The sequence below is a fragment of the Hoplias malabaricus genome, chromosome 3 (assembly GCF_029633855.1).
Source record: "Hoplias malabaricus isolate fHopMal1 chromosome 3, fHopMal1.hap1, whole genome shotgun sequence".
Lineage (NCBI taxonomy): Eukaryota > Metazoa > Chordata > Actinopteri > Characiformes > Erythrinidae > Hoplias > Hoplias malabaricus.
In genome coordinates, this window is record NC_089802.1 from 71332520 (window position 1) to 71358715 (window position 26196).

The 26196-nt window shown below is 40.1% G+C and overlaps 1 protein-coding gene across 2 annotated transcripts; it reads left to right on the forward strand.

Moving 5' to 3' along the window:
- On the forward strand, positions 1-26160 carry bmpr2a (bone morphogenetic protein receptor, type II a (serine/threonine kinase)). Of its 2 annotated transcripts, none has more exons than XM_066665101.1 (14): positions 1-279; positions 805-893; positions 9202-9384; positions 10695-10871; positions 12353-12460; positions 12595-12686; positions 13153-13380; positions 16094-16208; positions 17578-17738; positions 18044-18191; positions 18641-18777; positions 19266-19435; positions 19621-20900; positions 22538-26160. In XM_066665101.1, the coding sequence occupies exons 1-14, from the start codon at positions 269-271 to the stop codon at positions 22810-22812; spliced, it is 3174 nt and encodes a 1057-aa protein (XP_066521198.1). In that variant the 5' UTR covers positions 1-268; the 3' UTR covers positions 22813-26160. The 2 variants fall into 2 exon arrangements, with proteins under 2 accessions (XP_066521198.1, XP_066521200.1); XM_066665103.1 differs by having other exon boundaries at positions 23512-26160.
- The last annotated feature ends 36 nt before the right edge of the window (positions 26161-26196 follow it).

The following is a 26196-nucleotide window of genomic DNA, read 5'->3' on the forward strand; positions in this document are numbered from 1 at the left end:
ATTCTCCAGAATGATTCATTGAAGAGTAGAACATCGCTCGTGTGGGAGAGAGCAGCATCTCCAGAGAAGGGAGCGGAGCGGAGCTGTACTGAGCCGAGCTAAGGAGCGCAGACAGGCGGAAGGCAAGGCGTTTCCAGCCCAGAGCTCCACTTCCATCCGCCGCCTCTGTGTCTAGACTCCGCTGAGAGAAGAACGGCAGGAAAACCGTGCGGTGAAGGGTGAAGTCTCCTCAGACAAACAACAGGATCCGGTGAAGGCGGTCGGTGTGATGGTTAGCGCGTGAGCAACAGAAATGTACAGTCTGTTATGAGTGTGTGTAGTGTATAGTGCGTGTTTGCTTATTGTAATGGCCTTTTGGGACGAAGGAGATTTTGAACACCGATTCGGTCCGTGCCATATCTCCCTGTGGAAACTCTAATGTATGGAAATTGAAGAAAAAAGTCATGAAGAACGAGAGAAAACGCCAAAGTTGAGTTTTATATGTAGTTTCTTGGAGTTATTAGCAGATATTTCTTCTCAGCACCTCGGCGCTGGGGAAAAGAAGAGAGCTCAACAAGCAGCATTTCAACGGTTTTTCATCTGGGTTTAAGGGCAAGGCCTCCGAGAGCGGACTGTTCTCCGGGAAACCGTTTTTATGAAATCGCTATGTGTCCTTATTGCTTGCTATGGGCTTTTCAGTAGGACTTTTTCCAGAAATGTTCCCCGTTATACGAACACGCCTACTTATTCTTTTGACCAGTGACTCTCAGGTGTCTTATTGAAAAAACCCCACAGAAAATATATATTTTTTGTCGTTTCCTGAAGATTTAAAGGAGGCAGGAACATGGTAAAGGGCCGAATCACTGTCTTCGATGTTGGACTGTTTGCCCTGGTTCTGCTCAGTCCTGTTGCTGGTAAGTTTCATTGTATAAATTACCTCCTTCCAGTCTGTTTGTGATTAGTAACATACTTGTAACCGAACCATTAAAGAGACAATGTCATGGCTTTTCCAGGTTTATCTTGAATAAAAGTATTATATGAACATGTAGACATGTTCCTCTCACAATAATCTATAGATTGTCCCAGAAATAATTGCGTTACCTGATATTATTGTCATGTTAAACCAACTTATGCCATTGATATAATCAAAATATCACAGCCTAATATTGCAATTACACCCCTTTGATGAGATGAACTCTAAACAAAAACGGTTATTAAGAATATTCAGACATTAGACGTAAATGTTAAATTTTTAAAATAAAATGAAAATAAATAAAAACAAACAAATTGACACAATGGCTCCAGAACAGAGAGAAAACCCAGACACAACAGAGCGAGTGGATATTGTGGCTATAATTTGTAAAGAAACATAACAGTAAACATAATGGGCAATATATGTCAATACAGTTATTGAGGAAATCGTATATTGTTCAGTAAATCGATAATGTAATTACTGTTACAGGCCTATGTAAACATCGCTAAAGTTCCCCAACGTACACTTTACTAAACCTCTATCTAACAGCTTGTTTGAAATGTTTGAAGTGTTTTGTGATATTACAAAAAACAGCGTATTTATGTTCATACTTCTGAGCAGACAGCATTTTAACCCCGCCTGTTCAGACTAAAGATGTAATGTATGTATTAGCTTGGAATTCATTTTCAAAGGATGCGCAATACAGGCACTCAGACACATAAAAAAAGAAGTACAAGAGACTTATGGAACTTTTCCACTGCAAGATATCTACTCGACTCAGCTCTATGTGATTTAGTTTTTGCTTCACACTAGGCACGGTGGGCCCTGGTACCTGGAACTGGGTACGTTTTTTAATACCTGCTCACTGCTGGTTCCAAGCGAACTGAGTAGGGACTAAATGTGATGTGTACACCTTGGAGAGCTCTGATTGGCCCGAAAAACACGTCATTCACAACGAAATGCAGACAACCAACAAAAACTAGCCATTTGTAAAACCTCCAAGTTACAGAATCACATTAGTTTTTACGCAACTCACAACTGTAGCTTGTAAAATTACACAGGTGTCTTCTGAAAAGGTTCTAATGGTGATAGGATTGTGGCAGATGAAAGAATCCTGAGAGAGTTGGATGGTGGAACAAAAACAAAAAACTCTACTGCTCTGTCTGAACTGATCCTTGGAGGTGTTCAGTCCCAAAAAAAACCAACAACAACCCATAAATACATGATGAGTAAATAATGCTTCACCTCACCGCCGCTGTTGGAGATTATGTTTTTTGAGACGTGACGCGCTACATTTCAGGGAGAGCCAATGTAGTGGAAACACAACCAAATAAAGTAGAGTTACATGCTGCGAAAAGCAGACGCCCTGCAAGACATGAAACAGCCGTACCATTTTGTGTCTTCCTATTACTGTATTAAACCTAGTAGAGTGTTAAACCCAGATCACTAATTCATAGTTGGTACTATAGCCTAAAATTCAACCTAAGAAAGAGGTCAGTCTAAAGTCTTTTGGAACTGTAACTGCTTGTCCTGTGTGCAATAGCATTGAGCTGGCCACAGTAGTCTTTCATTGCTTCCTACTTTAGATTAAATCGGTTGGAAAATCTGTGGAAATACGTAATTTAGTGTTATACACACTCATCCCTAAAGTGGATTTTAGAAGAAAAGTTACAACACAGGAAAACGACTGTTCCACAACACCATTAGACTTAATGCCTCTCAGACTTTCTGTTGTATGTGAGGAATAAGTGGTCTGTACAGTAACATAGGCCCATGGGAAACCGAGCAGTGAGTGATTTCCCACTTTGTACATCGTAAGTTGTGTGTGGTCTCTGGTCTCTGGCACCAGCCCTAAAGGTAAAATGGGGGCAACTGTACAAAACTGAGATAAGATAAGGCCTTCTCTCCTCTCTCTCCTACTCTGCTGCTTAGTATGAGTGTGGGTGTGTGTGTTTCTGTGTTTTATTGCCATATTTCATGACTTCTATCCCCAGCCATATCCACATGTATGAGCCCAGGTCCTCCCACAGCTGCACAGCTCCAGAAACCACTCACACTTGCAGGAGGAGGTGCAGGAAGGCCAAGCATTGTTCCAGATGCAAATGATGTCAGCTCCGTGTCGGAGGGAATGCACGGTGACCTCTCTTATGGGCAGGAAGAAATGAGTGTATGTGCGTGAGAGCATGTTTGAGAAATCAAGGGTGGTGGTGCTGGTGTGGGGTGGGGTGGGGGTGAGTGAGAGAGACAGAAAGATAGAGAGACTCTGAGAGAGTGAGAGAGAGGGGGCGCAGACACTGGAGACAAGTCCGAAAAATTGGCAGTAAAGCAGAGGGAGTGGCAGTGGGACAGAAATAGTAAGATGGAGATCTGCACAGTAAACAGAGCAGTGAAAGGACTCTTGCTTCTCAGGGCCCTGTCCTGTCCCTGTGGCCAGAGTCCTGTACAACTGTGGACGGCAGGGGAAGGAAGCCTCCAGTAAAGCTCTGTCATGTGGCTCGATTTGTCTTAGATAGGTGTGAGTTAGTCAAAACAGATGGAAGGCGCTTGACCTGAAAAAATTGGAACATGTCTCCACTGCACATGGGGTGTGTGTGTATGTGTGGGTTTGCTAACCTCTGACCTGCTTCTGGTGTATGGTTTTACTTGCCTTTTGCCTTGGCCATTCAGGCAACCAAGCTAATGAATCTTGTGGCCAAAAATAAGAGTTTGTTAGAAGCACAGCTCCATTTGTATCATCCCAATCAGCCAAGCCAGACTTTTTCTGTTAAACATATGATTCATGGATTTTCTGACAGTCAAAGATAAGTAACTAGTACCTAATAATTGTTTTGACTGTAAATGAAATAGATGAAGACTGGTGACATGTCCTTTAATTAACATGTAAACGGTGAAATGGTGTGTTTACTGTTTGTGGATAGATGTAAATATGTTGAAATGGAGGTCCATTAGAAAACATGGTATATCCACCTATCTGTTGGATATATCAGTATGTGTTGCGTTTCCATAGAAACTTCGACAGACTTTGAGTCATGAAGCCTTGATCTTAACTGCTTCATGAAGAAGGGCTTTATAGGAGATGAATCCAATATTCTCTCTCTCTCTCACACACACACACACACACACACACACTGCATATTTATCCAGTATTTTGAAGTGCTCCAGCTCTTGCATGAGTGGAGCAGATGGGTAAAAGTATGGATGGATGGACAGATTAAAGGAAGAGGAGGCTTTTGTTGGCTGGAGGCACTGACTCGCTGACTGTGAATTTAGGTCGGCTGCATGTTCCCTTGCTCTGTAGTTATCTGAATAAAGGAATGACATTAATGATTCATTTCAGCAGTGGGTCTCATTTAAGCGTTATAGTGGTTGTAGTTGTTCAGATTTAAACTAGATCTCCTTTGGTGGAAAGCTACAAATATGTCACCTTGGGATGCTAACTGATACTTAGAGTTTATTTTCTCATGCTAGAATGGGCTGACAGTAGAAAGAGAGAGTCTGCACATTAATTCACCAAGTCATTCACTTGTAATTTAATTCTCAGATGAATTACCCCTGGATTACATTGTCACCATTGTAGGGAAAACGTTGAACCTCTGAAACTATAATTCTATAAGAAAAAGGAAAATCAAATATACAGATTTTCTTAAAGAGGAACCAGCAAAGTCATTTCTGAGAATAGAAAAGAGGGACCAGCGTCATATTTGGTTCTGTATTAAATAGATACTAGCTAATAGCTTAGCCTGCAGTAAAGGTAGGAGGTGTTTTTGGTAGAGCTCTTATTGGTATCACATGCTGTTCCTCCCCTAGAGGGGATTTGAACTGTTGTCTGTTGTGTAGAGTTGGTGTCCATACCAATACCAACCAACTGGACTCTTGTTACAAACATAAATATGTAGTTATTTCTGTGCCAAATATTTTGCACAAAATTATAAATGTAAAATGATTTTAGAGTTTGGACTGACATATCTTTTAAGAAAATATATTTTATGTACTTATTTTTCAAATTTTGCATATACTTATTTCTATTGATTCTTAGATTTTTGTCAGTTTTATTATTTTTTATTGTATAAGGTTTGGAACAAAAATTAACTCCGAAAACACTCATGTACTCATGTAGTTTATTCACACAGTCCCTTCAAACTGACACACACAAATGGCAGTGTTATCAACCCCTGAATACAAAACTAGACATAGTGGCAGTTGGAACAGACAGTATATTTACTATGGCAGCAGCAATACAAGAGCACAACACAGAGTCTATGAAGGCAAGTTATGAATGCAAAACATTCAGATGAAATTGCTGAGCCGAAACAAACATTTTGTAATGTTGTCACACAAGCACCCTTTCTAGCGGTTAAATCCGGTTTGCCTCTGTAATTACAGGCAGTCTTCTTTGGCTCAGTTTCTCTGTTTTTGTAGAGTGTCCACAAGAATACTCAAACTCTAGGCTGGATTGGATGCTGCTTTGGAAGTCTTTAAATCCTTCTTGAAATCTTCCTGTTTGAAGTGTTTTGAACCCACGCAAATGTTTCTCAGCTGCAGTTCAGGTTATTTATAACACCAACAAATGTTTAACTCTTTCTTCTATCCCAGTTTTGTGGTAGGTGATAAAGAGACGCTTATCTGTGTTACGGCGTATACACTGCAATATGGACGTGTTTATGTGCACATTAACACCAATGGCGTCTTTCACATCAAAGTTCATGATAACTTGTGGGGCTCCTATTTTACGTTTTAAGGCGCAGAGACTACTACCTTAGCATTAAAATCTCAACTACCTTTTTCATGACAGAAGACCTCATGAATGTGTAAACCCTGAAGTATAATTAAGAATAAATACTTTTCTAATGGTGTTCTGATGAAGTGACCAAACAGTTCAATAGTGCACACATAAAGGGAATCCAGGAGTTTCTGAACACATATGAAAACACAAAATCTTCATTCAAATTTAATATGGAAAGAAAAATTGAACCCATTGATTCTGAGTCTGTTTTTAGTAATTATTGATAAATCAATGAGATCTCAGAGTTAGTACATTTTGGACTTCATAATAATTGATTCAGTTTGACTACAAATTTGTGCCAGGACTTAAAGAGAGCTCAATAATTGGGTGGGTTCAATGGCCATGATTCTCCCCAGCTATTACTTAGCGTGATGCTAAGACCCCATTTCATCTTGCCCTTGAGTTGTCAGGACCACCACAGATAGCAGGTATGATTTGGGAAGTGGATGATTCTCAACCTGCTCCAGGGACCTGGAGGTTGTGGGTTCGATTCCCGCTCCGGGTGACTGTCTGTGAGGAGTGTGGTGTGTTCTCCCTGTGTCTGCGTGGGTTTCCTCCGAGTGCTCCGGTTTCTTCCCATGGTCCAAAACACACGTTGGTAGGTGGATTGGCGACTGGTAGGTAGATTGGTAGGTGTGAGTGTGTGAGTTGCCCTGTGAAGGACTGGCGCCCCCTCCAGGGTGTATTCCTGCCTTGTGCCCAATGATTCCAGGTAGGCTCTGGACCCGCCGCGACCCTGAACTGGATAAGGGTTACAGATAATGAATGAATGAATGATTCTCATCCTCAGACACTGAGGTGTTGTTGATGTGTAAGTGTGTGTTGAGTTGGTGTGAGAAGATCAGACACAGCAGTGCTGCTCAAGTTTGTAAAGCTCAGGGTCACTGCTGCACCGAGAATAGCTCACTTATACTGGCGCAACACACACTAATAAACCACCAACATCCTGTGGTGGGGTGAAATGGGGATAAGAAAGTATGCAGAGAAACAGGTGGACTACAGTCTGTAACTGTAGAACTACAGAGTGTTCCTGTATGGTCAGTGGAGCTGATAAAATGGACAATGAGTGTAGATACAAGGTACACCTACTAACCAGCGATTGTTCAGTGTATATACTCCATATAAACAGTGTAATTCTGTGAATTACTCACAGAATGTAAAGGGCACAAAGGATGTAAAAAAGTTGTTGTCTCATCAATATTTTATTGCTTTCTTATTGCACTGACATTTTGTGATAAAGTAGATACCTGGTATATGGCCTGGCTGTAATATGAAGCCTTGGTGTTTATTCTCAGTCATCACTTAACCAGTGCTATTCCTACATACACCATTAGCTATTAGTTCATTGCTGGGGTTAGACTGAGTGTCCTATTGGCCTTTTAGCTATTTTAGACATGTTTTTATGATGGGAGCGGTCCCATTGTATCGCTTTCCTTCCCACTTTCCTTCGTTTCTCGTTTTTCTTTCTATTGGAGTGTGCCAATACCACAGCAAATGACTCATTCTTTATTCATCCTGTCATAAACACTTTCTCACAAGATTTCTCTCTCTCTCTCTCTCTCTCTCTCTCTCACTCTCACACACACACACACACACGCACATGTACATGTGCATTGGCTATGTGATATTTCAGAACATCAGATAGGCTCTTCATTATTCTGATAAGTCAGCTTCTATCAGAGCTCCCCACTGGCTAACTGCTTGTTAGTTTGATGTGTCAGCAGCAACTATCAGAGTATGCCATGGGCCGATCTCCAATGGAGGAAAACTAATTTTGCTAGAGGGCACATTTGCACAGTACATGTGATGTTTGTAGTCATGGTGTGCAAGCATGAGATAATGTATGTGTTAAGAAGAGTCATGTGTGTGTGTGTATATATGTGATCGTACGTTGTGTAGAATAGGGCCACACTATATATTGTTTTAAAAATGCCTTCACAATACTGATAATGCAGGAGGTTGCAATATGTAAATGAGCTTCTCTCAGCATTCTGGTGAGTTCCAGAGGTTCCTTTGGGTGTTTAGAGGACTCAAGATGATTTGGAGTTGCTAGCCTAGTGGTAAGAGAGGTGAGCTTGGAAAAAACAATGGCCTTGGTAAGATAAATCTCCATGTACTACATGTTTACAGTTAAATAGGAGTTAGATGTTTGTCTCAACCTAAGTGGATTTCCTTTGTGGATAGGAGTGTTCTTTGTGTGGACAGTTTGAAAATATTTTATAATCTGTTTTGTGGTCATACTTCCAACAGACCACACTTCAGACCGCAATTCACTTTCTTTAAACATTACACAATATTTTAAGACATGGAAATATGTTCCACTATACCTGTTTTGGAAACTATAATTTCTTTTTATGTTGTTATGTGTGTGTCAGGGAAAGCACACACGTGTGTGTGTGTGTGTGTGTGTGTGTGTGTGTCAGGGTCAGTACTGCAGTAGCTGTACTGATGAGAGTGTAACTCATCAGCTGCAAGGCAGAGGTGACGCATTATCAGTGCTTACATTCCCATCCACTATAAGAGGCCATGAAACTACTCAGCCTTGAGAGAGCTTAGCTGAGAATGAGAGAGAATAATACAATGTGTGTCTCACATAAGCCTATAATCTAGAGCTGATATTTAAAGTGATTAAACAGAAAATGTGGTTGTGTTTTCAGAAAGACCTGTTTGGTTCATGACTCTGTTCTACTTGAGCCTAGTAGATTTCTTAATATTAATGTATACCATGATGAAATAACCCTTCTGTGCTTTATTTGTAACTCATTTCTCATTTGTAGCGGATATAATTCTGTCAAATGTGAGGCTGTATGTTATTCTATCTTGTAGATTATAAACTTTCAATTAGAAATGGACAGATCAGATAACATGCAGCAATACAATACTGTGGGAAGAGGCCAAAATAGAACGAATCCTATCCAGTCCTGTAACAAATCTGTCCTGAAATAGCACACACACACACTGATGTAATGTTGTTAGCTGTGTATTTCATTCTGTACGCTTGAGTAGTTGGAGCTTGATGGTCTATGTTTAGATGCTTTGTCTCAAGTAAAGTGTTTTAATTATAAATAGCCCGTGTTAAAGCTGTGTATTTTTCAAATGCAAAGCACCTCATGGACCTGCTGCAAATTCACTCAAACACATTTAGCAGGCTTAAGACTTTACATAAAGGGGTGGTGTTAGCACTCAAATAGTTTGTAGTATTTTATGTGTGGTGTTTCACATCAGTGCTGTTAAAAAATATATCGTGCGTATGAGTATCTTATATTTAAGGTTTCTTTTTTTTTGTATCAGATAATATATTTATTTTTATGTATACAGTATTGTTTTGTGGAAAGATTGACCATCCTTTACACATTACAGTGTTTTTGGCAAATCCCAACATCAAAACAAACAAAGAATTAATGTATACCTTTAGATTTCTAAGAATCCTTTTTATAACAATGTATTTCTCTCTTTCTATACGCAGCTGCTCAGTCAGAGGAGAGAGAATGTGCGTATGCAGAGCAGCAGCAGCCTTTAGCCGAGCGATTTGGTGGAGGAGGAGAGGGGCGTGTGATTTTGGAGAACTCCACCATTCGCTGCAGCCAGGGTGGACGCTGCTACGGACTGTGGGGAAAGAAACGGAATGGATTCCAACTGGTCATGCAAGGTACACACAATTCAAATTCATTCCCAAAACCTTAGTCATCACAGCTGGCTTATATGTCTAGAACAGGACAAGGTCCTGCCTATAAAGAGGAAGTGCGACCTTACAGAACATGCCGAGCCCAAAGGAAATGCATTTGGCCATATTCCCAGGGGAGACGTGTCGGTCATTAGAGGTGACCCTCTTTGTCCAAGGATTAAAGTCCTGCTAAGATGTCTACTGAGTCCTGCAATCCCTACAGTAATATGTGTTTGGAGCATTCTGGTTAGCCATTTACTGGCACAAGTACGGTGGGATGCTCACTGAATGTGAATGAACTAAGGCAGGCAATATATTTAGATATTTGTTCAATGGGTGAATATTCGGTTGCTATTTTTGAGATTCTGATATTTTGATATGATTATCGATAAAGGCAAGACTCCACCACATTCAGGCTCCATCAGTAAAAACAGTGCTCTCCCCACTCCACCTGTATTCAGGCTCAACAACATAAAAATCTATGTGCTAATGAAGCCTAAAACTCAGTCATATAAAAACAGCCTAAATTGCTATAACAACGCACTTATAACGAAGTGAGGCGATGCCACAGTTAATTTTGTCAACTTTGTGCCTGAAATTAGAGCGCCTCCACACAAACTGGTTAAACTGTGTATACTCTGTGCCCTTAGCAGGTTAGCGAGCGTAGGTAGCTACTGCGCAGCCTGGAGAGAGGGATATTAAAACAGGGGTTGGAAGAGGATTTTGTTAATGACAACAATATACACCACCCCACTCCTTGAGTATTAAAATATTCGCCGAATATCCAGGTTGAAGCTACAAAGCCCAAAAAAAGGTATTCAGGATGAGAACGAACTCTGCCCCTAAGGGATAGGAATGCCTGATTTTACAAATGCTTCTTTGCAACAGAGCATGGCAGAAATTCTATTATGAAAACCTATCAATGAAAAAAAAAAAAAAAAAAAAAAAAGTTCAACTACATCCATTATAGATTTTAAATATTATTTTCTGTATGTGAAATGACTCATGTTACTTGTTTTATATGTATTTTAACATTGAATTGACCACAAACACCTGGAAATGGCAAATGAAATGACTGTGTTTATATGCTCGATAGAAAATAACATTAATTATAAGAAAACACCTTTACCAAATAAACAGTGCAAATAATAATAGAATAAACGATTATCCCTCACATTTAAAATGATACCTCAAATTATTAAATGCATTGGCATTTTAAATCTTATAATCACACACAAGCATACACACAAACGCACAAACAAATGTCTTTTTTTGGCCTCCCCTCTTTAACACAGGTTGCTGGACCATTACGGGCACCAAGGGGTGCCACGAGGACCGCTGCCAAGTGACAACCCCACCGTCCCAAATCCAAAATGGCAGCTACCGCTTCTGTTGCTGTAGCAGAGACATGTGCAACCTCAACTTCACAGAAGACTTCCCAACTCCCAGACCCACCACCGCCCAGCCTGTCTGTGAGTCTGACATTTTACTCCAGCTTCAGCTTCTGAAGGGAGGGGCACATACAATGAGAAAGACTTCAGAGAGTGGACAGCATTATTCAAATGTCAGATGACAAAAGGTTTTATTTTGAGACTAAATATCAGTAGAGAAATGTTCTTTATTTCTGCAGCGGTACAGAAATCAAAACTGAATATTTTGCAAAGGATTGTGAAAGGGCCCCCAAAAGATAATGCAGGAGCATTGTTTGAACACTAACATTTGCAAACGATTAATACCAACTCAATCTAGTGCCTCCAAACAATAGCTGCCATTTCCTCATCCATTCATTCATTCATTCATTCATTATCTGTAACCGCTTATCCAATTCAGGGCCCAGAGCCTACCTGGAATCATTGGGCGCAAGGCGGGAATACACCCTGGAGGGGGCGCCAGTCCTTCACAGGGCAGCACAGACACACACACACACATGGACACTTTTGAGTTGCCAATCCACCTATCAATGTGTGTTTTTGGACTGTGGGAGGAAACCGGAGCATCCGGAGGAAACCCACATGGACACGGAGAACACACCACACTCTTCACAGACAGTCACCCAGAGCAGGAATCGAACCCACAACCTCCAGGTCCCTGGAGCTGTGTGACTGCGACACTACCTGCTGCGCCACCGTGCCGCCCTTTTCCTCATACAAATTTTGTTTAAAATATTGTAAGAATACTGAATCATGAACGGAGTAATGTGAATAGAATTGAATTGTGGGTTGTGGGTGTGTTCTTACACACTTTTGCGTAGCATTAAACAGTACAGAATTTTACCTTTTAATTTTGTCCACACCTGAATTCTCTCTATGGTATTGTACTTAAAGTTGTAAGAGAAAATATTGAGATCTGTATAGTAGCTGAATCATGTAGTTGTATGGCTCTTGAAGAAAGCCATTTTGCAGTGTAAGATAGGACCAAAATGTTTAAAGCATAAATATTAAACAAATTTAGTTTTCAAATAGATTATCCGACCCTGTCTTTTATATAATTTACATGTACCATTACATGTACATGAGTGGAGGTGTTTACAATTCGTCCAGGCCCTGTACCAGCTGTGGGGAAATAATCTAATAGGAGATATTGTGGGATTTATGTAGTACTCTTTCCTTTGGCTTCAGCAGATTTGGTTTCTGCCTGTTTCTCTCATGCTCACCCTGCTCTCTGACTCTGCACACAGCAGCAGCAGCAGGATGGAGGGGATGTGAGAGCATTAGAATTAAAGGTTTTGAGGAACGAGTGAAGCATGGTCAACTGGCTCAGAGTGTGGAGAGCTTTGTGCTTAGTCAACCCTGAGGCTTGTTAAACTTTCCAGTGAAGAGAACCTCGTAGCATAGAACTATCACACACACATATACACACGCACACACACACACACACACACATAAACTGTTGAGTTGTTTAACATTTGTGGCAAGGTTAAGAGCTTGTTGTATCTCCTTGAACCCATAACTAGACACTCACCAGCTCTACAAGGAGGAAGCTACTCTGATCGCCCTGGCAATCGTCTCTGTAGTCGCTGTCATGATCGTGCTGATCTTTTCCATCTACCGCTTACTCAGAAGTGAGTTGTTATGGCCTTATTTTTGGCAACACGCCTCCATCCCACTTTATCCTGATATACAGTCTATATATATATATATATATATATATATATATATATATATATAAAATTGTGTGTGTGTTTGTACTTTACAGGACATGGTAAACAGTCTCTTCATAACTTGAATATGCTGGAGGCAGCTTTCTCTCCCCCTGCACTGGACTTGGACAATCTCAAACTGCTTGAAGTAAGGCTCATCCTATTTACTCATGATTGTAATAATACACCTGCTGTTCTGAATGATTCCCCAGTCATTAAGGAGGCACCAATATTTTGGCCATCGAATATTTTTGGCTGAAAATCAAGTCAAACCAAGTGGTATTAGCACTTTGCAGATTTTTGGACAAAAGAGAAATATGGTAGAAAATATTAAAGATGATATTCCTGTATTGAAATGTTTCCATTTTCTCAGTTTATTCTAGGGACATGTACAAGAATGTATCAATCCATATTTCTTCCTCCCAGCATTTTCAAAATCCCAACAAAGGTTTTGGACATAACTTCAAAATGGCAGACTCATAAAAATATGTGTACTGTATATTGAATAGATCTGTGTGTCCGAATTGTATGGTTTCTTCCTTACATTCAGAACTCTGTTTGTTTTTTCTGTCATTTACCTGTCTCACTTCTCTGCTTACCTCTCGCCCTGGTAGCTGATTGGCCGTGGCCGGTATGGGGCAGTGTACCGTGGTTGTCTGGATGAGCGCTCTGTGGCAGTTAAAGTGTTCTCCATTGCAAATCGCCAGCCCTTTGTTAATGAACATTCCATCTATCGCCTCCTCTTGGACCACGAAAACATAGCTCGCTTCTTTGACAGTGAGGAGCGTCTCGGAGCCGAAGGCCGGACAGAGTACCTGCTGCTGCTTGAGTTCTACCCACATGTAAGTAAAAACAGAATGAAGAATCATTGGGAGCAAAACACAGCATATTTTGTTGTAGGAAAAATATATAGGTCACTGGTTAAAAAATGAATGGAAAACCTTGCCACACTCAACATGGCATCTGTTTACAAGGAAACTCCTTTTCCTCATAACAACAAGCCAGGCAGCCTGCCAAGACACACACAGTTAATATTTTTCTTAAATGTATCAGTCCTTTAAAATGTGTTTTTAAACATTACTGCGGTCCCTTCACATAGAGAGGAGCTTGATCATATTTGAGTAAAATTCATGATGATAATAATGTGAAAATTATGAACTTGCTCCAAGAAGGAGAATCACCCTTTATTTAACCCATCAGCGGTAGTGACCACACATACACTAAGGCAGTGAACACACACACACATCTGGAGCAGCAGACTGCAACCTGTATTTTTCCCTTCTGGTCCTGGGAACCAAACCGGTGATTCTCTCATTTCAAGCTTTTAATGAAGACCATAACATTGGCATGGAAGATATGGAGAACAGTAGATTTGTACTGTACCTGGACAAAAATGTAACTCTGCACCTGGAGTACAATTTAACTCCAAAGATTTGTTTCTTCTTTCCTTATGGATTTCAGTCTATTATTAGCTCATTTTTAATGAAAACATTGAGCGGGACTACATCTATCCATAGTTTGCCTTATTTCACTTGGGAAAGCATCATTTAGTCATATACATATACCAGTCTTACAGGGAGTTACAGAGACAGCTTGATTATCTGAATATGTGTAGATTGAAAATTGTTGTGTAACAATTATGGAACGTCTGTTTTTAAGGAGACCCAGTGTCAGTAAATAGCTAAAAAAAGTTCTGATATGCTAGGCTTTCTTTCTGCTCATGGCAGAGAAAAGGCATCTGGAGTGGTTTAAACAATGGAGAGATCTACAAACGTTTAAAAGCATGTACTGAGATGAAGATATTGCTTTATTCCTGCTTCATAGGTAGGAAATGTTGACTTATTTTTGCTGTTACATATTACCTAAGGTGGAACTGTCTTCAAATTAGGGAGAGCGCTAACTGCATGAAAGTAAACACAGAGCGAAGTCGCTACAAACCAAAAAAAACGAGTTACAAATATGTTTCTGTGGTATTTCAAACAGTGATTAAAAACTTACCTTAAAGTTAAACAACAGCCACATAAAAACAACAGTCTTATTTCCCCCTCAACCATACCATTCCATCTTAAACAAGTGGAGCTTCTAAACATAAACAAGAGAGAAAATACTTCCTCAGAATTGTCGACGTTGCCTTTAATGTAATAAAGTTTTAACAGATTGCGTTTTTTTTGGCAAATGTAACAGAGCCAGAAACTCAGTATCTCATTTTTTTTAGTGTAAACGTGTGTAGGAATAAATGGCTGTAACCTGTTTTCAACAGTATTACTTTGTGCTATAAATTAATCATTATTTCCGCTAAAGAAATGAATCAGGTCTGTACTCTAACATTAATGAACATGTTCTTGTGAAGCTTATTTTGTTCACTTTATGTCTATAACTAAATGCACTGATTTTAAACAGGAAAATGTGTTAAGTGAAGTTCATGGAGGAATATCTCAAGTACCACAAATATAGAAAACACTGCGTTTATGGGCCCTGTAACTTTTGTTTTAGTAGGTCTTGCCTGTGCATTTTTCATGTTATTACTTTGCTGTTGTTTTTCTCCCTGAGTACCGTTCCAGAGGTAGAGATTAAAACAGAGTTATATTTGGAGCTTTTAGAGTTTCTGAGGATCTAGTGTCACATTTGATCTTACCACAGAGCTACTTCCTGAAGAGGAAGTATGGCCTAGTTCAGATTTCGGCTCATATCCCCCATCCTTGAACATCTGAAAGTTTTTTTATCTCTATCCCAGAGTGTTTCTGTCTCTCTCTCTCTTCTCTATTTCTCTGTTTCTTTTTGTCTCATTTCATGTTTTCCTTAACACTCTGTTCAGTTGTGGTAAGATAATCTAGTAAAAGCCATCATCAATGTTTCAATACAAGTCACACACACACACACACACATTATTATGGGGGAAGTGGAAGATTATTGACTCAGCTGCAGGGTTTTTAATTATTCATACCTGTGGGCTCCCCTCTGGGTCAGTCCATACTTATTGGGACTTACCTCAGATTGTGTCACCATAGCAACAGCAGGTGCTGAGAGGCATCCCCTCACTGGGAGAAAAATAAGTGGGTACACTGTAGGCTGAAAACCTTGTAGACCCCCACTTATAAATAGCAAAACTGCCTGCTTTGAAGTGCATCTATTACTGAGGCAGATGTTCAGTTTTGTATAATACCCATAGAAAACCTGTAACATAAATTGGGATACTCTGGAGCAGCTGTACACCAGCCTAAGGTCACCAAGCCCAATGCCAAATGTGAGCTAGAAGCATACAAAACCCACTCAGCACTGGGTTGTAGAGCAGAGGACAGGCCAACTTTTGGATGTTCATGTTCACTGAAATGTTCCACCCTACTGCTATAAAGTTTTTCTAGCAGAAGAAATATATGTGAGTATATTTGTTAAATGCTTTTGTTGGACCCAGATGGATAACAAGGCACTTGTTCAGACATTTTAATTAGCAGCTGAGGTTTTAAAAATTTTGATATGACACTGAATACATATGTTTTAAACATGTTTTGTGTGGGCTATTGACGTCATGCTTTTATCACTTCTCAATGTCCTCAGGGCTCTCTGTGCACGTATCTGAACACGAGGGCTGTTGACTGGTTGAGTTGCTGCCGCCTGGTTCTCTCTGTCACTAAAGGACTTGCTTACCTTCACACTGAGCAACAGAGAGGAGGTGAGATCTAACACAGCACACAAAGTCCCCCATTATCTTTAACATCTGTGGATATATGTAACCTATCCATATCTGCTCTCTATAGAGTATTGCATGTCACACTAACAAGCATGAAATTTTCATGTGGTGCAGTGCTGTGTGAGAACACATAAATCTTAGTGCTGTTTAAAAACTGTGGCTGTGTTTGTGTATGGGGGGAAAGAGAGGATGCGGCAAACAGCATTAATGTAAAAGCAGTGAGATTTTCTTTCTTTATTGCTGTCCCACTCCTCCATTAGACATCATGATTCTCAGGGTCAGAGAGAGAGAGAGAAAGAGAGATAGAGAATGAGAGCGCGCGCGAGAGAGAGAGAGAGAGAGGGAGAGGATATAGATAGATAGAAAGATAGATAGATAGGTGGTTTTCCTTTTCTTCAGTGCAGCCTTCCTGCAGCAGTGCTCAGGGCACTGAGCTTGCACATCCTCCCTCTCTCTCTCTCTCTCTCTCTCCCTCTCCCTCTCCCTCTCTCTAACTCTCTCTCTCTCTCTCTCTCTCTCTCTCAGTATCCCTGGTGATGGTAATTCTACTGCAGTGAACTCTAGTGTTTTTTTAACGGAAATGTTAATTTCAAGGGCTCTCATTTATCCTATTCTCTCTGTCTTTATCTGCCTCTCTCTCTTTCTCTGTAACGCTGACTCAAGTTTATATTGAGTGGTTGATTGACATGAATGCTACATGTTACATTTTCAGCAGTGCAGTGTATGTCCATATGAGTGGGCGTGGGTGGATGAGTGAATGAAGAGAATGGTTTTTTTGGTAGTCTCCCTGTAGTAAAGCAAATATTGCGCACTAATTGTCAGAGTATGTAAAGAAAAAGCGTGTAATGATTTAATATTTATAGAAGAATATAATGTTAAAAAATATATAGAAGTGTAGAACCGTACCTCCTGTATGACAGGACACTTCCAAGCTTATAAAACCTAGTCTTTATGGTTTGGACATTTTGAAATTTTTTTTGGACAATGTTTATAATAAGTGCTCATAATTTCCAAAACTAAAATAATAAAATAAAATGTAAATAAGTGTCTTGTTTCACCCAAATTAACAGAGTGGAAAACTACAATACATATTGTATTGTTAAATATGTGTAGTGCTACACCCCTGTTAAATAGTATTTTGTAAATAATTTTATTGGCTCATCGCCTTTACACAGTTAATAATCCAAAAACATTTCAAATATCTCCATCTTGTGAAGTTCCCACTTAACAGCACAGGCATTTTACAAGTGGAAAATAAAGAACAAAAATAGAGCAAACTCAATGTTATTTACAAGAGTATTAGTCATCAAAGATTAAGGGATTTAAAGAACTGCTTCTCTTTTTCTCTCAGATGTGTATAAGCCTGCAGTCTCACACAGGGATCTGAACAGTAGGAATGTGCTGGTGAAGGCAGATGGCTGCTGTGTGATTAGTGATTTTGGCCTCGCCATGACTCTGACAGGGAAGAAGCAGTCAGGCCAGGCAGAGGAGGACAACACAGCTATCAGTGAGGTCAGCACCCACCATCCCACAATCACAATCATTCACTCCAGAACAGTTGTCGAGATCCAATCACATTTTTGATTAACAGAAGTAACCCTGCGCTTTACTGTTGTCACAGGTCTGTTGTTAGATACAGTATTATACCCCAATCATTTTACACATGCTAAAATGACTGTAATACATGAGCTCATGAGGCGTGTTGCTTTTATTTTTTAATGACATTAATACATTTTATTTGTTGATTTGACAAACAGCTTCTGTAAATCAGAGATAACATAAAACGTAATATGTCTACTTACGTCTTGTTTTTATAGGTTGGCACAGTGCGTTACATGGCTCCGGAGGTGCTGGAAGGAGCAGTGAATCTGAGGGACTGTGAGGCAGCACTGAAGCAGGTGGACATGTATGCTCTGGGTCTGCTATACTGGGAAAGCTTTATGCGCTGTGTTGACCTTTTTCCAGGTATTGCACACACACACACACACACACACACACACACAAAATCCACTGACAAAAGCATTATCATTAGTTTATTATTATTATGGATGTATATTTTATGGGCATATCACTATCGATTAATATTAAAAATATCTACCAGCCTCTCAGGTATAAAATATACATGGTATCTGCATCTGTCATCAGTTTCTGTGCAGTGTCTTTAAAGTCATTTTTAATGCAATTTAGATACCTTGAGAAATATTTAATGCTGCATTGACCAGGCACATGTATCTAGCTATGCTACTCTTAATTTCCACTCCTGCTGCTATATGAGTTGCTGGTGATATACATTCACTTTCTTGCAGAGTTTGGTCTTCTGCTGAAGAGAGACTAAATATAACAGTGGCAGGCTAATTATACAAGTACAGGTCGTAAAACCATTCCGCTGTGCCCCACTCTTTGCTCTGTCACAGGTGAATCAGTGCCCACATTCCAGCTGGCCTTCCAGGCTGAGGTTGGGAATCACCCGACTATAGAAGACATGCAGGTGCTAGTGTCCCGTAACAAACAGAGACCCAAGTTCCCAGAGGCATGGAAGGAGAACAGTCTGGTAAAAAAAAATAGTCTTTTCTTTATTATAGATAGATATTATGGATATATTATAAATAGTCTTGTTTTTACAGGCTTTTCTATGCATTTTTAGAAGCATATTGAATATTTTTGTTTCAAAAACAAGTATATGAATATTCATACTCAATCAAAAATATTGAATAATAATTGAATTTTTACAATTAACAGTAAAATGAAAGCATTATTATTCTTTTTTAGTGAAAGATGTCTCGATTTTGTCCCTTAATACTGGGATATAATTTTGGTTCAGAATTGACAATGTGATGAAAGTATAAAATAATTTTAATGTTTCATAATACATTTTATATATTTATTGTGATACCTCATATCTCACCAATATTTCCCTACTCTCTATGTAATTCACAGTGAGTTCTACCCACAAATGGCATTATATGTTGACTAAAAACCCTTCTATATTGGTGCATAACCTACAGTATAATGTGGTTGTGTGTGTGTGTGTGTGTACAGGCTGTGCGATCTCTGAAGGAGACAATGGAGGACTGCTGGGATCAGGACGCTGAGGCTCGGCTTACGGCCCAGTGTGCAGAGGAGAGGCTGGCTGAGCTGCTTCTCCTCTGGGAACGCGACAAATCCGTGAGCCCTGCTCTGAACCGCAGCACTGCATTGCACAATCAAAGGTAATCAATAAACAGTAAATCACCCGTCAATAAGTCAACAGTCACCAGTGAACTTCAGTGTGCACTCATGCCTAATTGGTTCAATTATCGCTAAATCAATCAATCAGCAAGTTCAGATTATTTGTACATTTTTTTTCATAAATGTCTAAAATGTAATCCTTTTTAAATATCTTCTTAAATATTAGAAACTTGTCACATCAAACACCAAAGACTGGCACCTGCCCAGATTTCTCCTCCTCAGCTACTGCGGAAGATCGAGAAGGTGGAGCTAAACCACCACATGGCAGTACCTCTGCAGGAACTGCCTCAGTGGGAGGGGTCGGTGGCCTTGGGGGCATGGCTGTAGAGAAAAACAGGAACTGTATCAACTATGAGCGTCAGCAGGCCCAGTCACTTCTCTCCGGGACTGAAAGCAACACCCCGATACCTCTGTCCGAGGCATGTCCCACTGGTCATCAGCCAGCAGGTGGCAGCAGTGGGCAACCCTGCACCCAGCTCACTGAGGAGGACCTGGAGACCACCAAACTGGATCCAAGTGAAGTGCAGCGTAACCTGCGTGAGAGCTCAGATGAGAGCCTGATGGAGCACTCCCAGAAGCAGTTCTGTTCTCCTGAAACACTGAACCCCCAAAGTCCCTTCTACCCACTCATCAAATCGGCCACGGAGGCTGCAGGATCACAATCTCACCGTGGCGACACCCCTAAAACCATCTTGCCCAAGCGGCAGAATGTTCCCAAGAGGCCCAGCAGCTTGAATCTTCACACTAAACCTGCTGGAAAATTGGTCTCTTCTTCATCATCTTCATCCCTGAGGCTGAAGTTCAGTAAACTGGGCAAGAGCAATCTAAGAAAGACAGATGTGGGCGTGGCCAGAACCAAAGTCGTTGCCCCAGCAACAGAACCACATCCAGTTTTGGTTGCTACAAACAATGCAAGTGTCCAAAACACTTTTATAGTGGACCATTCAACCACAGGATCCACGCAGTCACCACCAGGGAGCGCAGTCAGCAACACATCTCAGGGCGAAGGGGGTTCGAGCTTGGATGAACTGTCCTTTGGCCTTCTGGCTACTAGTCCGGACGAGCAGGAGCCTCTTCTACGGAGAGAGGCACAGCCGGACAATGCCAACAACAACAACAGCAATAACAACGCTGGAGAGGGGGATGGTGACGGAAAAAATGATGACGGTGGAGGAGGTGAGAGAGGAGAAAGGGGAGAGAGCAGTGAAAGTGCTGGACCGACTGGAGACCCTCAATCCTCAATAGCAACAGAGCCGCCAGCAATGCCTCTCCCATGCCCTGCTCCTGACCTGCTGACTCCTCAGGTAGAGCCTCTGAACCAAGCACAGCCCCAGTTCCAGCCACTCAACGTTCCTCAGGGAGAGGCTCTACTCCGGCAGAACCGAGGACGCAGACCTGAGAGACCCAATTCTCTGGATTTATCCATCACTACTCTGCCCTTACTGGGTGAGTATGACTGCCTTTTTAGCTCTTACATATCATCGATATCAAAAGAGAATCTTTCTATATTTTAATATATCATCTTTCATTGCATTGACATTTAGTGATGAATACACCAAAATAAATAGTTATGTAAATATATTGACAGATGTTAAGAATGTTTTTTGCTTTCTTATTCTCCTTCTTTTATATATACAAGTGTTATTTTTCCATAATTTAAATATCAATCTGTAATGAATGTGTTAATCAGTTTGTTTAATTAATTCTACAGCAAATAGGTATTTCACATCATACACAATGTTTCATTAAAGAAATGTATTAAAATACTGAAGGATTATCTTTGCTCTTACACTTAACATCTACCGCTATTCAACCTATTTACCTACCAAATCTGATATTTACACAGTATCCCTCCACCATCATGCTCTCACACACACACACACACACACTCAAACAAACACACACTCTCCCCGAGGTATGAACACAGTCATCACATTCTGCTCACGTATACAACGGTGCCCAGACACTTTCACACTCCGTGACACAGCACTTCCATAAGCCTTATCGCAGGGCGACTATACGCTCATCCTTTTCTCCCAGGGCCCCCTGCTGTAGAGAAGTTGTGTTTACAGTCTGCTCAGTTAGCACAATGAGACTTTCCACTGGACGAAACAAAATTAAACGTCCATGTTTACAGAGCTGAATGTGGTAATCAGCTTTCTGTGGACAACAGCATTGAATAGTGTTTGCCGTTTAAAAAAACATTTCTTCAGAGTAAAATGCACTGAAGTGTTCATTAAATGGTTTTATTATAGAGGCTGTAATTTAGTAAAACCTCTGTATTTTGTACTTTGTCTGGGATTGTGTTTTTTATATTGCCACAAATATGATAACAGTGTTTAACGTTAGTGTTATTTTTGAGAAGAGGTTTGCGCAGGAGTAGGTTTTTGGCACCTCCATAAAGAAAAGACACCTTCCATTTTAAGGATCCTTGAGCTTCTTTGACTCGGGTAAAGGCTACTCCTTTGCAAACAGTTACCATAATTTAAAAACATTGTAACTTAATGCTTTTTAAGTATATTTCTATATTTAAAAACATTAAAATGGTGAAGAATGTTTATATACTATACATGCTATGTTAATGAGCAGTGATGCATCAGAAATGGAAACTGTGGGCTGAAGCTGATGTCCTATCTTTTAAACATTTATATCCCGTATAACTTATATTTCTATATGGTTACATATATTGGTTTGACAGAAGAATCAAATCTGATTTCTAAGCACCTGTGAATCTGGATCAGTAAACCCTGCTAATGAATGCACTTGTAATTATAGTGCGCTCCTGAGCCTGTGCTAAACCGCTAGCTTTATTACTGGAACGAGGCTGAACTGTGTTTCTCAGAAACAGATTTTGAAGATTGGCCATAATTATTATAATTATTATACATACTGGCCAACAGATCAAGAGTAAATGGACAAGGGCACAAGCTTCCTTTGGGACCTATCTGTGCATGCTTCTGTGTTATAGTATACAGCATCAGCCTTAGTTTCAAAAGACTTGTTTACACTATACTATGTTTATGTTTGGTCAACCTTCTGAAAATCTAGTTGAGCCTGATAATTCATCTCACTCTGCCTCACAGGAGGTCAGTCGCATTGTGATGCGAAAGAGGGATCAGGAGACAAGATCAAAAAGCGAGTGAAGACACCCTACGCCCTGAAGAAGTGGCGCCCAGCCACCTGGGTCATCACCACGGACACGCTGGATGCAGAACTGAACAATAACAGCTGCTCGGAAGGTCAGAACCCCGGCCAGTCTGGCTCCAGCAGACCCAAATCAGCCCCCAGTGTCTACCTGGGGGGAAGAGGGGGTGTGACCTCCAGCTTCACCTCAGACCCCAGCGACTGCAACTTCTGAACTTCTCCGTATACACTCCTTTGACAGGGTTTCGGTGTTTTAGCATTCCAGGATACCAGTGTGCATCTGGATGCATCCTTAGATATTCATGTCCATTCTGAACAGCAAGGCCCTTCTAGCTGGCTGTGGCGAGAATGGTGGACATGAACAGAATTACAAGGCATTTGTAAATCAGTTCTGAGTCAGCACATCTGCCGCTCGTTCCTTTGGTTTAGCATCATCTGCTTCTTTGAGACCTACCTTTGAAATATTTTATGCTTCTTTTTTGCGTACTCTGTTAAGCGTGGACCATAAATCATTAATTAATAATCTTTTGACCCTAATGTTTAAACATTAAACATAAACCAATATGTGACAAATATTGTATCTATTATAAAAGAGCACATCATGCTATAAAATACACAAAGTTGTCTGAAAGGCAAATGGTGGCGAAGCTTTATAAATTGGCAGTGCAGGCCTGTATTTAAATCAACTAGCACTTATATTATACTGTCCTTTAAACTGGAGAACTGTCGTGAGCTTTGCAGAGCTCTGCGTTCCACTATCTACACATCTGCGTAAACACAAATCTAGATATGATAATATAATGCAAAATGCAGATTTTTCGTGCCGCTACATCAATAAAGCACAAGTAGTGTCCATATTCCTGTGTGCACAAAAAACATCATGGATGACAATCCCTGCTGTCCTTCTTTTCAGGAACCTGAAAGGCACAAATCAGGACAATCCAACAAATCTTTCTGTTAAGAGGATTGTGTTTAAGTTCCATCGGAGAGAGACACTCTGGAGACTGCAATGACGCAATGCTGAAACAATAGCAGTGTTTAAGGTGCTGACCAAACACAGCAAACACTATTCACCAGGGCTGGGACCATAAGCAGTTTTAAATAATCAAAATGAGCACCAAATATCAACATTTTCTGTATTTAAAACCACAGTTCACTATGCCATGGACAATAGCATGAGTCAGAGCTCTTTTCACACCACGTCTGTAGTTACACAGACAAATGAAAAAACATGTAAAAACAGGAGATGTATCAACATGTGCCATTGTTGTCCAGAAAGAAAGCATGTGTGCTGTTGGGCCGTTTAGGAGTGACTTTAGTAGAATGTGATTTTACAGCATTAATGTTTGTGTCACGCTGGCGAAAAGAGCAAACGATAACCTCATAGACGTCACCTCAGTGAATACATTTCTTCTTCTCATATATCTGGCCACAATAAGTGTTTTATAAAGGTGAATCAATGAACTAGATTTAGTGTGTTCAGGACTTCGCTTGTTCCTTCTGTGAAAAATGACTTGGTGTGGAAAGACCTCCGTTTAAAACTCGTGCCATTTCCTTGTGTATCAGTAAATGAATCAAATCCAGGGGTGGAGATTCAAATCACAAACTGGAGAACAGAACGATTAGATACTTAAAGGAAAGAGAGAAAAAAATACTTTTAACTTTTGTGACCATTATATGTAAAAGATCAATAAATCGATAATTTATTGTGGTCTCAGCCCTACAATTCACTGAATTACTAGTGTGCTGTATATGAATGCTCTGTATGTATGAAGACCCAGATTTGCACTGTATCAAATGCTATTGATAATGATATCTCCTTTGATAACATGATATGGACCTGCTTAGATGTTATATATGTTTGTGTATGACTGTGTGTGAGGTCACATTACTGCATGTCAAACAACATGCTGATATGTGTAGCTGTGTGTGTGTGTGTGTGTGAATGTTGCTGTGAGTTACATATGTTCATGTCTATTAGAGTACATATGGGTGAGTACTGTATGTTTGCAGTACAATGAATAGGCCGTGTGAACAGACTAAGGTCAGTTAAGGTTAGCATTTCAGTCAAACACAAAGCCCTAAATGTGTTTAGCGGCAAAAAGTGCACTTTCAAGCAGCTGCACCACACACTGTATGTACTCATAAACAACTTTTAAAAAAGTGGTTTGGTGAAAACCCCATATACACATTTTTCACTTGAACCAAGACGTTTTGTATTTTTAGTTTTAAGCTGGAGCCACAAGGCTAACTTTGATAATAATAAACTCTAGACAATTTAGTTTTCCCTAAATTCATGCTAAAACTTTTCTAAGATGTCCAGGTGTTAAAAAGGCCACATAGATTTGTCCCTGTGGTGTTAAGTACAATGTTACACTGAGGGATGAAAATGAACAAACCTTCACCAAGTTGCTGAACACTGCAGTCAGCCATTTTAGATAACAAGTGTGACAGATTTGGATACACATTTGTGTGCACTTTATCACTAGTATACATGGAAAAACTGAAGATAAAAAAGCTGAAATAACAGTAATTCCCTAATCTAACATCTTGAAGGGTAAATTTAGCAGAGGCAACAATTCAGTAAAATATTAGCTGCCAAAATTAGCTTGCTGTAGTATTCAGCTACACAGTGAAGTTGTGTTCATTGTTTCAGTTTACGGTAATTCATTCTGCCTTAAACCACATCAAAAATCAGCATAACCTTAATAAAAAACCTGAAGTTTTAAGTTTAGCCTTTTGTGGATTTGGGCAAATACTAGCTGCTATTTTATTTATTTATTTTTAGCACATTTAGCCTCATAGATCTTTCAAGCGATTAAAGGAGCAAAATATAGTTATTTCCATCATGATGTCACAGACTTTGACTTTATATTTATGATATTACAAACTTTGACTTTATACTGGACAATGGGGTTACATTCAAGTTGAAAATAGGAAAATAATTATGATTAATATTGTAAATGTAAAATTAACAGATTAAACCCCACTCTTATAGCAGCTCTGAACTCAAGAACTCAGTGATACTTCTAAACTGAAACTATTACAGCACACTTATGGACACTGTTAGGTTTTATTAGTTTTACCAGCTGTTCTTCTCTAGGCCAACAGTTGCATGTATTAAATGCATTGTCACACGAGCACAAGACACACGTAACTTTGACCTGGTGATGCCTCTGTTTCCTCTTTTTTCCATGCATTTAAGGATAGGTCTGTGGGTTTTCTATGTAGGTCTGCTGTTCAGTGTACGTACAGTGTTTGTTGAATGGTTTTTCATTCCAGCTCCCTCTTCTCCAGGTCATATGAGAATGCTGCGTGGTATAATTTGGAATTTGTGATTTGTAAAGGATTGCAAACCTGTATTGTTACTTGCTGCATTTTAATAAATAATGCTTTGCGATTCAATCACATTTCTTTCACTTCAAATGTTCCTGGTCAGGAGCGGCACCAGGAGGTTGTGGGTTTGATTCCAGCTCCGGGTGACTGTCTGTGAGGAGTTTGGTGTGTTCTCTCTGTGTCCGTGTGGGTTTCCTCCGGGTACTCTGGTTTCCTCCCACAGTCCAAAAACACACATTGGTAGGTGGATTGGCGACTCAAA

Excerpts from the sequence above, each read along its gene's own strand:
- bmpr2a (XM_066665101.1), top strand. Across the intron at positions 17,739-18,043 it reads ACAACACAGCTATCAGTGAG|GTTGGCACAGTGCGTTACAT; the intron begins GTCAGCACCCAC and ends TTGTTTTTATAG. Across the intron at positions 19,436-19,620 it reads ACTGCATTGCACAATCAAAG|AAACTTGTCACATCAAACAC; the intron begins GTAATCAATAAA and ends CTTAAATATTAG.